The following is a 12,899-nucleotide window of genomic DNA, read 5'->3' as shown; positions in this document are numbered from 1 at the left end:
GGTGATGATTACTCACTGTCAGGCCCAAGGCCTGATTATTTAAATCCTATATGTGTATTATAAATTATAACTGTGTGTGATGTATTATCCAAGACATGGGTAAAAGGTCATTCAGACGGTGTATCCTTTTGTGTATTGCATTTTATTGGGGCTCTGGCTGTATGTTTACATCTCCTTTGAAGTCAAAGGCTTTTTTGAAGCAGCAGGATGTAAGGGGCACTCTGGTCCCATCATATAATCACACAGATAAGGGGGCCAGGAAGAGAGAAGACCCCCTGGTGGGATCAGACGGGAGGGGGGAATGGAGTCTCCCTCCCAAGAAAGCAGATATGATATTTAAAACAATGCTAGACTCAAAGTAGGGTGTTCAAGGCTGTGCCACAAGCTGACAAGACCATCCTGTAAGAACTTCATCTTTTTGTTTTCTGAACTTGTCTTGCTAAACTCTTTTATATGTATATATATATATATATATATATATATATATATATATATATATGTAGCACTGTGATACCTTTTATCAGATTAAATGTTTAATTAATCAGCTCTGGTCTTTGATCTCTAAATATATGAGCTCACTTTTCTGAAGGCAGCTCTGGTGGAAACACGTTTATCTAAGGGTTAATTTGGTGACTTGCTGGGACTAGTAGTGGATACTCAGAGGTCTGGTGGCCTTAACCCTTGCACCATCACACTCTCTCTAGCGTCTTGGCAGGACCAATAGGGTGTGATCGTGACACTCACCTATCCTCGGGGCTCCGGAGCGTCCTCTTCGGGATCCCCTGCATCGCCGGCGGTCTACGTCGTCATCACATTGCCGCACTCTGTCCCATCATCCAATAGGCGCAGCGTGCGTAGTGACGTGATGGCGGCGACGGAGGGCGAGGATCTCGGGGAAGCAGAGACGTCCGGAGCATCGGGGACACCCGGGGGAAGCGGTGACAGCGATGGAGGACGACATCCAGGGCAGCGGTGACGAGTGGTGACGGTCCGGAGTGGCGGGGACAGGTGAGTATAACTTCCTATTCTTTCCATTGCACGGATCCCTCAACATACGATGGTTTCAACAAACGATGGTTCATTTGGAACGGATTACCATCGTATGTTGAGGGACCACTGTATTTACAGCAATCATTAGATTGAATATACTAAACAGTGCTATGCAAAACCAAACGTAACATGTGTGGTATTGCCATGTGCGTAAATGTCCGAACTAATAAAATATCATGTTAATTAAACCGCATGGTCAAAGGTGAAAGTGTAAAAAAAAATCCAAAGTCCAGAAATTCCTATTTTCCTAAGACGCGATCAAAAGGTGTCATCAAAATAAAAATGGTCCCAGTAAAAATTTCAGATCATGGCGCAAAAAATGAGCCCTCATACATCCCTATATATGGAAAAATAAAAACGTTATAGGGGTCAGAAGTGTACAATTTTAGAAGTACTAAAATAGAACCTAAATAAAAATAAAAAAAAAGTTAGGTATCCTTGGAACCGTATGGACCTACAGAATAGAGATAAGGTGTAATTTGTACTGAAAAGTGCACTGTGTAGAATCAGAAGCCCCCAAAATTTACAAAACGGCATTTCTTTTTCAATTTTGCCGCCCAAATATTTTTTTCTCTGGTTTTACTGTAGATTTTGTGGTGAAATGATTAATGATATTGCAAAGTAAAATTGGTGGCGCAAAAAACAAGCCCTCATATGGGTCTGTAGGTGGAAAATTGTAAGTGTTTCGAAAGTGATATTTAGAAGTGAGGAGAGAAAAACATAACTGCAAAAATGAAAAATGGCCCGAGAGGGAAGGGGATAATGACTGACCTCAGCCTGATCGCTGATGTCCGCCATCACCGGTGGGTTCCTGGCTGCTGATAGCAGCCGGGACCTGCCCTGCATGATGTGAGCACCGGTCCGGTGCTCGTGTCATGTACAGGATGTAAGTACCACCGCATCAGGACGTACATGTACGTCCATTCTCCTTAAGGGAGCTATGTAACTATGTAAGGAGCTGAAATATGCAGTCTGGTGAAGGTACTCTTCAAACTTGAGACAGCAGGAGCAGTTGCTCCAGATACCTTGAGACAAGTACAGAAGTCTCTGAGAGTTACAGAAATCATTTTTGTCAAGGCAGTTTTATTATTTTTTTAACTGATTCCATTTAGGGAGCAGTGTGTGTTTTTCTGTCTTTACTATTTGAAGGACGCAGGGGCTGAGTGCGCATCATAGCAGGATGGCCCCGGCAGCTATCAGCAGGGTGATGCCTAGCATTAACTCTTTTGATCGAGGCAACTAAAATGTACTAAAATGTAAAAAAAAACATTTAAAAAAACACTAATCCCTAAAGCTCAGTCGGCCTAATTGGGACACCTGTGGTGAAATAGTGGGTCCCGATCATCTGAAAGGCCAGCGAGAGGGCAGTTACCCCCTTCCTTGCAGTCCGATCGGTGCACCAATGCTCCAGAAAACCTCAGCAGCCTGAAGCAATGGAGTGTTGATAACACTGAGCAATGCTGTTCTATGGAGCACCATTGTACAGTGTATGCAATCTGAAGATTGCAAGTAATAGTAACATCCCTAATAAAAAAAGCCCTCATATTGGTCTGTAGGTGAAAAGTTAAAAAAATTATGATTATTAGAAGGTGAGGTAAAAAACAAACAAACAAAAATTGCAAAAGAATTCTTAGTATCATTTACTGCATAGCTCCATAGAGGAAATGTATCAAAACCTGTGAAGAGAAAAAGTCGCCCAGTTGCCCATAGCAACCAGATTACTGCTTTCATTTTAAAAAGACCTATGAAAAAGAAAAGCAATCTGAATGGTTGCTGGGGGCAACTGGTCAACTCTTCCTTTGCACAGGTTTTGATAAATCCCCCCCCCGTGTCTAAGTTGTATTATCCTGATTGTGTAGAATCACAGAATGTGAAGTTATTCTTGCATACATACCTATTCCAAACTCCACCAAAGTTTCATTATCTTCAGTCAACATATCCAAAAACAAATCTGGAATCTGCAACTGTCGAAGATACAGAATGTTCTTAGGGTCATAGGAAAAGTTGGCAAGATTTGCCAGGACCTGTTCTTTTGGATCTAAAGAAAAAAAAAAGTGTATTTGTAATCGGTTTAGTGCAGATGGAAATGGTAGGATATACTCTTCTCTCCCTTTGCTGGTGCCTCCATACATCTAACCCTGCCATTACATTACAACGTGCATGTGTCCAGCACATACTTCCACCCAATCTGCTGCTTGGATGTCAGTGATACCTAAAGAGGTTTTCTGGGAGTTAAAGAGAAAACACAACCTTCTAATTTACTAATCTTAGCAGTCTCAGTCTGGTTCCAGTGTCCCATTTACAGTGTTGCCGCTAAGAGCGTTGCTAGATCTCCAAAAGACCAAAAGGGCTAGAGCCGTAGCCCAAGCCACACCTCCTAACTGCACACAGTCTCCTGCCTAAATATACTCACTACTAACGGGGCCGACTGTACAATGTGGTTTCAGCAATCACACTCCTATGACCTTCAGATCTCAGCATATAAACAATGCCTTAGGGTAATAAGAGAGACACTGCTGCAACCATACTATCACCCTCCGCATACTTCGGTAGTCTGTACATGCCAAGATCTCCCAGCTAGTTTTAAAAAGAAAAAATCATCAAAAGAAAAGTAAGACATTATATGCAATGTTAACATTGTACCCCTAAAAGATAGCCCCACAGTTACAAAATAATATACAAGGAGCGAATATCCCCATACATTATTGCCAGCATATTGTTCCTGACCAAATTCTGTATACTGAAACCATAGCAATATACAAAGAGGAATATCATTACCATACATATACTGTTACAGATCAAATCCGGGTAAATATTACCAATATACAAAGAAGGAATATTATCACCATAAATATCACCATCATACTATTACTGACCAATTACAGACAAATCCTGTATACTGACCAATGTTACCAATAATATCAATATACAAGGAGGAATATTCTCACCATATATAAATTACCATAATACTGTTACTGACCAATATACAAGGAGGAACATTATCAGCATACATATTACCATAATACTGTTGCTGACTAAATCTGAGCCCACTAGTATTAATATTACCAGTACAAAAAAAAAAAAACTGTCCATCACCTTCCTACAAAATGAAATACATGCACAGTGCTAGTTTTGTGTATTGCCAGTAAGGGACAAGTATTACCGGCACACGATGACCACCACAACCATTACCACTATATTGTAATGGGAAAAATCCACTATACAAAAAAAAATAAAAATAAAATTATATTCCCACATGCGATCACCATATAGAGGTAGATTCCTGCTGTGCACAGAATAAGTGATTATATACAGGACTAGTGCTGGGCGGTATACCGTTTTTTTTTCTCCCACGGTATGGATTTTTGCCCATACCGCTATACCAGTCGGGCCCCTCCCCCACCCTCCGAGTCAATAAAAAAAATTAAACTTGCCCGTAATGGGGGTGGTCCGGGCCATCCATCCTTCCTGTAGTGTCCGGCGGCATTCCGGGTGGAGGGTGAACCGGTCCGGGCTGTCCTTCTCCGGGGATCCTCTTCTCCACTCCGGGCAGGCTCCGGCCTAGTACGCTGCATAGACGCCGCTACGTCCGTGACGTCAGGTGTGTCGCTGCGCACGGGCGTCACTGCGCAGCGGCGTCTATGCAGAGTTACTAGGCCGGAGCCTGCCCGGAGTGGAGAAGATGACCCCCGGAGAAGGACAGCCCGGACCGGTTCACCCTCCACCCGGAATGCCGCCGGACACTACAGGAAGGATGGATGGCCCGGACCACCCTCCCCGGAAGGTCCCTGCAGCAACTGGGAAGGTGAGTCAGGGTTCTGGGATGGACAGGGGTCTGTATAATATACTATACCTACAGTAGGCCCTCCAGCTGTTAAGGCCCTCCAGCTGTTGCAAAACTACAACTCCCAGCAGTTTTGCAACAGCTGGAGGCTGTAGGGTTGTTTGTTACATCTATTTAAAAGGGTACTCCACTGCCCCAGTGTTCAGATCATTTAGTTCCAAAAGCCCATTAAGTTCTGCTACGGCAACTCAATGCAAGTCTCAATGTAAAAAAAAATATATATACCGTGAAATACCGTGATACTTTAGAAAAATACTGTGATACTCATTTTTTGGTCATATCACCCAGCACTATACAGGACCATATAAAAAGTAGATACAAGCTATGTAAGTGATTACAGTTACATCTAGGGATTCACAACTGACATTTTCTTATCAGCGGCAACCTCTCCTTTTTTTCTCTGTCCGGATCAGACCACCAAGTCGACTTCTTCCACCCAAAACTCATCTCATCAGCATTTGCAGGTCAAGCATATAAGACATCACATTTTACAAATGACCTCCCCTCCTCTACACACTATCCCCATCTATAGGCCCCGAACTGTTATAATGCCCCCTTTGTGTCCCACACAGTAAAAGGCAGGTAGTTAGGTAGCTAACTAGGTAGTCAAGTATGTAAGTAGATAGCTAGCTAGGTAGCCAGGTATGTAGGTAGGTAGTTAGTATGGATGTCCCAATACCGGTATGGGTATCGGGATCAATACTGGGCATTTGCATGAGTACTTGTTAGTGCTGGGCGGTATACCGGTTCATACCGAATACCGAAATTTTTGTCCTGAATTTTTCCCATACCACAATACCGGTTGGGCCCCTCCCCCTCGGGAAATGAATGAATTATCAACCCAGCGCTGCGCTGTCCCCACATCGGGGAACTAATCATATGTGACCCACGAGCGCTGTTCTCCTCCCCCCCCCCCCCAATTAATTATCAGCCCAGCACTGCACTGTCCCCATCGGGGAACTAATCACATGTCACCCGCAAGCGCCGCCCTCCTCGTCCTCCTGTTTGTTGCGGGCTGCCGGCGCTGGAACTCTGTACTGTACGCTGTATCCCTATGCCCGGGCTGCAAAAGACAAACAAAATAAACTTTAACTCACCTTCAGTACCGGCCTCATCTTCTTCCTGGGGACGGGAATGTCGGAGAGCAGTCAGCCTATCACCGGCCGAGGCGGAACATCGGTTGAGCGCACTGTAAGTCATGTAAGAAGCCGGCTTGTACACTGGTCATGCAATAAAGTTGCACCTTATTTATTACCTGACTTTGTGTGCTGCAGAGTTCTACTTTTTTCTTGATGCTGAGCCCCTTACCCAGACTTCATGTCTGCAAGCATATTTTAAAGTGCCCATGAAATAATAAAAGGTATATTAGGTGGGATGTTGCATCCCATCCCCCGGAAACTACCAACTGGCATTTTTTCATATATGTAATCGGAGAGAGATTGTCTCTTCAATTTTGTTATCACACTAAGATTTTTTCCTCATTTTCTTTTAACAGGTTTTGTATTATCCCATGTATGTGTATTTTTACATTTAGGGGGATGCTTGTTGTCTTCTGATTCCCTAACAGCCTTTTGCTCATGGGAGCTGCAGGTTTTCAACAGCAGTTTTGCAACAGCTGGAGAGCCATAGGTTAAGAAACATTGATATATGTTACAGGGTTTTTGATTGTGACAATGTGTAGTCATATTGTGACTTATGCCCAATATTTTTACTGCAAAATTAAGAGTTAGGATGCTCTCCTACAGCGCAACCTTAAATGATCAGTCAATAGTGTCCCCTTATCTTCCCATATGAGCAATCACTGGTGACGTCTCTACGTCAGATGGAAGGTGATGATGTCACTATAGGTATGGATTACCTATTGTGGGCCATTGTAAAGCGGTCTGTATACTGGAATGGTGACGTTGTGGTTTGTAGTCTATATTGCACAGCATCATGGGAAATTTACAGCAGTGACTGCATCCCAGACAAGTTAAAAAACTACAACTACCAGCATACCTCCTACACTGTGAAACATGGAAAAGGACTTAGGAGTCTTAGTTAACAGTAAATTTAGCTGTAGTGACCAGTGTCGGGCAGCTGCTGCCAAGGCAAATAAAATCATGGGGTGAATCAATAGGGGCATAGAATACTGTGTACAGTACTGGGCACCAGTGTACAAGAAAGATATAGTAAAGCTGGAGAGGGTTTAAAGACGGGCAACCAGAGTAATACGGGGAATGGGAGGACTACAGTACCCAGAAAGATTATCAGAATTAGGGTTAGTTTAGCAAAAAGGCTTAAGGGAGACCTAATAACTATGTATAAATATATCAGGAGACCAGAGATCTCTCCCATGATCTATTTATACCCAGGACTATATCAATAACAAGGGGGCATCCTCTACGTCTAGAGGAAAGAAGGTTCCTACACCAGCACAGACAGGGGTTCTTTACTGTAAGAGCAGTGAGACTGTAGAATTCTCTCCCGGGGGAGGTGGTCATGGTGAACTCTGTAATAGAGTCCAAAAAGGGGCTGGATGCATTTTTGGAGAATAACAACATTACTGGTTATGTATACTAGATTTATAGGGACAGAAGGTTGATCCAGGGATTCTGACTGCCATATTTGGAGTCGGGAAGGAATTTTTACCTCTAGTATGAGGGTTTTTTGCCTTCCTCTGGATCAACTCAACTCAATAGGGACTTATTAGGGTTATAGGTTGAACTTGATGGACTCTGGTCTTTTTTGAACCTAATGAACTATGTTACTATGTTACTTTAAGATAGTGGTAACTTTTGGTCGATAATTGTATACATTTCTTTGTGAAAAATTCAAAAATTTCAGGAAAAAAAAAAAAAGGAATAGTTTGTATTTTTTCTAAATTTGAAATGCTCTACTTGTAAGGAAATGGTCATGCTAAATAAATGACATTGATTTACATATACAATAGGTCTTTATGTTGGCATAATAAAGTAGGCAAGTTTTTACTTTTTGAAGACATTAGGGGGCTTCAAAGTTTAGCTGCAATTTTCTATTTTTTTCACAATAATTTCTAAATCTGAATTTTTCAAGGGCCAGTTCAATTTGAAGGGCCTTCAAGAAATCCCCCATACATGACCTCATTATAAAAACTGCACCCCTCAAAGTATTCAAAATTACATTCAAAAAGTTTGCTAACCCATTAGGTGTTTTGCAAGAATAGCAGCAAAGTGGAGGTGAAGTGTCAAAATGTAAATTTTTTACACTAACATGTTGTATCCCCAAATTTTTCTATTCAATAAAACATACAGAGCAGTTATGACAAATCCAATAGAAAGACAAAATGGACCTGTTCGGTCCATCCAAAAAAGAAATTGCAATACTCGGTGCTCGGCGAGACAGGATTTCAAGAGGACATCAAGGGGTTTAAGAGCACCCCCAGCAAGGACATAAAACGTAACGGACGGGAGAGGGAGGAACCCAGGATCCTGCCAGACAAAGATAAGACAGGGTTGACATCAGGGTGATCAGATATAGGAAGAAGGGGGCCAGACCAATCCACTAAAGAGCTAGCAGCAACAGACATGTGCAGGGAAGGCAAAGTGTGCTGTGTGGAGAAAAACAGGGGCAATGTGTCATAAATCGAGGGCAACCAGGTCCAAGGGAGCAAGGATAGAGACGGCAGGCAGAGGTCCTGCGCCAAACATACCTAGAGTTTTTGGTCAACACTGTGAAACATGTCCAAAACTGTGGCCATATAATAAAGCCTGCTGTCCTGCAGCCGAACTCCACCCAGAAGCTTTTGTCTAGACAGAATAAGTCTGCTGATTCTGGGACGGGAGGAAGACCATAAAAAAGCAAAGGCGTCAAAACACCACTGCAGCTGTGTCCAAAACCCAGTAGGGATATAGAATGGGTCTGGAGCAAATCTAATAAACGCGGCATTAGTATCATCTTATAGTGTACCTGTTGTCAAAAAAAGCAACTTTTTATATAAAGTAAATAATACCATTATATGTATATTTGTAATATACATTGGTTAAAAATTGTGTATATTTTTAGGTGAAAAAATGCTGTCCCTGCAGCTATTGTCTGTGTGTCTCTATGAGGAGTCCAAAAACAGGAAGTGAGGTTAGGACAAACAGGGCTCTGTGCAGGCTCCTGGTTTGTCAATGATCCTGATGTAACATAGTAACATAGTTCGTAAAGTTGAAAAAAGACCAGAGTCCATCTAGTTCAACCTACATCCCTAATGAGTCCCTACTGAGTTGATCCAGGGGAAGGCAAAAAACCCTCATACTAGAGGTAAAAATTCCTTCCCTACTCCAAATATGGCAGTCAGAATAAATCTCTGGATCAACATGCTGTCCCTAAATATCTAGTATACATAACCATCAATGTTATTTTTCTCCAAAAATGCATCTAGACCCCTTTTGAACTCTTTTACAGCATGACCACCTCCTCCGGGAGAGAATTCCACAGTCTCACTGCTCTTACAGTAAAGAACCCCCATCTGTGATGGTGTAGAAACCTTCTTTCCTCTAAACGTAGAGGATGCCCCCTTGTAATAAATACAGTCCTGGGTATAACTAGATCATGGGAGAGATCTCTGTACTGCCTCCTGACATATTTATACATAGAATCACAACAGAATCACAATTCTGTCAAAATTTTATTATCTTTTTAAATACCTCAAACTCTTTAAAGGGGTATTCCAGGCCAAAACTTTTTTTATATATCAACTGGCTCCTGAAAGTTAAACAGATTTGTAAATTTGAGTTGTTGAGTTGTTGTTTTCTGTCTAACTGCTCTCTGATGACTCACGTCCCGGGAGCTGTGCAGTTCCTATGGTGATATTCTCCCATCATGCACAGCTCCCGGGACGTGACATCATCATTGAGCAGTTAGACAGAAAACTTCAGAAGCTAATAACTATTGGAAGGATTAAGATTTTTTAATAGAAGTAATTTACAAATCTGTTTAACTTTCAGTAGCCAGTTGATATATATAAAAAAAGGTTTTGCCTGGAATACCCCTTTAATTTCCCCCTCGTGAAATAGCTCATGAACATATTTTACCCTTTATGGATCCAAAAACCCTTACATAATCCCTGATTAAATTGATCAACATTTTGATTATCCCACAAATGTGTGAAAGTACAACTCCCGTCTAGATTACAAATGTTTTTTGTTTCTATCCAGACCTTATAGTACATACTCAATAAAGTGCAGCTACTTGTATCCCCCTTATAATTATTCTCTAACACCTCCAACGTGTCCAGGAAATATTCCCTTTGTTTATCCAACATATTACAAAGAACCTAATTATTCCATCCTTGTTTCAAATTCTGCAACTATGTCGAAAGAAAATATAGCCTAAGGAGGAGAAAGGGCCCAGGATCCTTTCCCTTCCTGGCCAACAAGTTTTTCATACGAACTCTACCTCTTCCCCAGAGCATCTTACCCAACATTGCCTTCAATTCCTTGAACCATTTTCCCGGTATCCACATTGGTGAGGCAGATAATAGATACAATATCAGCCAACAGAGTTTCATTGACTAAAATGGTAGTTCTTCTGCAAACAATAAAAGAGAGTTTTCCTCATACCCCTATCTTTTAAATTTTTGCTATCGCGGGAGTCAAGTTTAGTTTACAAAATTGTTCTACTTTCCCATTAATCTTAACCCCTAGATAATTCATAGTCTCATTTTCCCCCAACACCTTAACCCTCTGAATCCCTGATAGCTCCCTCTGGGTCACTGGCAGTAAGGCTGATTTTCCCAATTTATTCTTAAGCCGGCAAAGTTGGCAAACTCTTCCACAATTCTAATAATTTCTGGTAACATAGCACTAGGGTCTTCAATAAAGAGAAGGAGGTCATCTGCATTTAATAGTGAATTATCGTCTTTCCCTCTTAACCCAAAACCCATAAATGTCCTTGAATTCCTCAACAGAGCTGCAAATGGCTATATATAGAGAATAAACAGCAGGGGGAAAAAGGGGGGGGGGTCGGATAGCCTCCCATTGATCCTTACTCTAGCATTAGGTGCGTTATAAAAAAGGGTAATCCATTTTAGAAATTCCTTTCCAAATCCGAAAGCCTCTAATGTGTTCCATAAAAACCTCCACTCCACCCTGTCAAATGCTTTTTTTGCATCTAGTGACAGGATGGAGCAGAGAGGAGCACGACTTATTTCCATATTGCCAAAGACTCACAGCAAGTTAGAATATGGACCTACCAGGAACAAATCATGTTTGATTGGGATCTATTAAACTTGGTATCACCCTTGCCATTCTTCTTGCCAGAGCCTTCACCAGAATTTTTGCATCTGCATTAATCAAGGAAATGGGACGATATGAACCAATTTTCATCACATCTGTACCCTTTTTAGGAATCAAAACCAGCCCTGCTTCCATCATGGATTGTGGATGAAACCCTGTTTCCCACGCTTTGGTAAACACCTCATTCATTATTGGAAGGAGAATATCCCCAAACTCTCTGTAGACCTCAAATGGTAATCCATCCGCTCTTGGAGAGGAAGTACCGTAACAGATGGATAACTCCTCTCCTAATTCCTCCACTATAATCTTCCTATACAGTAGCTCCCTTTGGGCCTCTGAGATTTTCGGGAGATCGCAGTTAGTTAGAGAGAAACTCTGATATTTTCTTCTGAGGGTGTACCTTCTGTGGAATAAAGTTTACAAAAAAAAAAAAAAATCTACTACTTCTGCCTGTATCTCCTTTTGGTCATTAATGATCTGGCCAGTATCTTTCTGTAGTGCTAGAATCAGTTTTTTGTGCATTCACAATGTTTGCTAGGAGTTTCCCAGGGCGTCCCCCTTCTACAAATAATGTTTGCCCTCTAAAGAATACCCTTTGTTGATCCTTTTTTTTTTTTAACATGTATTTTTCTAGTTCTTCCTGATTTCCTTTCATTTGCTTATAATTTTCCTCATTCTGTACCCGTGCAAATTCCAACAAGCCAAACAAAACCCTTTCCTTCAGTTGGTTCTCTGTTCTATAAAATTCCTGCTTTTTCCTTTTAACCACTTTGAACAATAATCCCCTAAGGAATGCCTTAGCCTTAAGTGCATCCCATAGTACCTGGTGGCTTGTAGAAAATGTATTTATTTCCCAAAATTCCCACAGAGAGTGAGCAATTTTCCTAGTAGGAACTCTATGGGCTCTTTGAACCCCAAAAAATGCAGACAAAGCTTGTGCCCCAAAATGTCCCGTATCCATTCTGTACAAAATACGCTCATGTCCCCAGTCTCAAGGTCTTCAGGCATTCAAACTTTTCTAATATTTTTCCGTGATCTATCTTCTAGATCTGTGATTTTGTTCTGGACCTTCTGGTTGCATATTTAGGGAAGTTTACACCATTGGAGCGCCTTGGATCTGATTTGGGTGCCATTGTTATTTTATCAGAATTTCCTCTCTGGAGCCTGGTGTAAATGTCTGGGATGCTTCAAGAGTGGATTGCTTATACTGGGCGGTATTCCCCTCTTTATAGTGTTGTCTAGCAAAGTTAAAAACAGCTCCCAGTCAAGCCAGCATGTTTATCTTGTAGTAGCGAAAGTGTCCTGACGCCTCCCAGTTCCACTGTTTCTGACATAGCATGGGCTGTGGTCCGAGCCACGACGCCCACGTTTCTTCTGGCCACACTGCTGTGAGCCGGCATCTGTCCACTCCCGCTCTCCATACGTCCCAGGGCGCAACCACTCTCACTCAACAGCAGAGGGGAGGTAAGCACCTACCCCCATCTCCTAACCCCCTTGCATCAAACTTCGTCCTAGAGCTCCAGCAGCCATCTTCCCTCCAGAGGGTCCTGGGGTCCCTGCAGAACAAGGTGAGGGAGACCAAGGAGAAAAAGAAAGGAACCACATGCCTCTTCACCGACAACCTCGGCCGCCCTCCCCATACAGTATCGCTGACTCCGAGGACCAGAGCCGCTGCGGAGGTAGGAGGGGGATGTTCAGTCAAGCCATCGGAGTGGCACCAGGGAGGAGGAGCCAGCCTTGCACGTGACCTCACGCCATGACGT

The 12,899-nt window shown here is 42.3% G+C and overlaps 1 protein-coding gene across 1 annotated transcript in view; it reads right to left on the bottom strand.

Annotated features, from left to right (window-relative positions):
- Positions 1-12,899, bottom strand: part of ARMC7 (armadillo repeat containing 7) — a 47,238-nt gene that overhangs the window by 12,833 nt on the left and 21,506 nt on the right. The window contains exon 2 of the mRNA XM_056550305.1: positions 2,945-3,088. Coding sequence (XP_056406280.1) covers positions 2,945-3,088 — 144 coding nt within the window. The remainder of the gene's footprint in view (positions 1-2,944; positions 3,089-12,899) is intronic.

The sequence above is a fragment of the Hyla sarda genome, chromosome 13 (assembly GCF_029499605.1).
Source record: "Hyla sarda isolate aHylSar1 chromosome 13, aHylSar1.hap1, whole genome shotgun sequence".
Taxonomy (NCBI): Eukaryota; Metazoa; Chordata; class Amphibia; order Anura; family Hylidae; genus Hyla; species Hyla sarda.
This window is presented reverse-complemented; position numbering and strand designations above follow the sequence as displayed.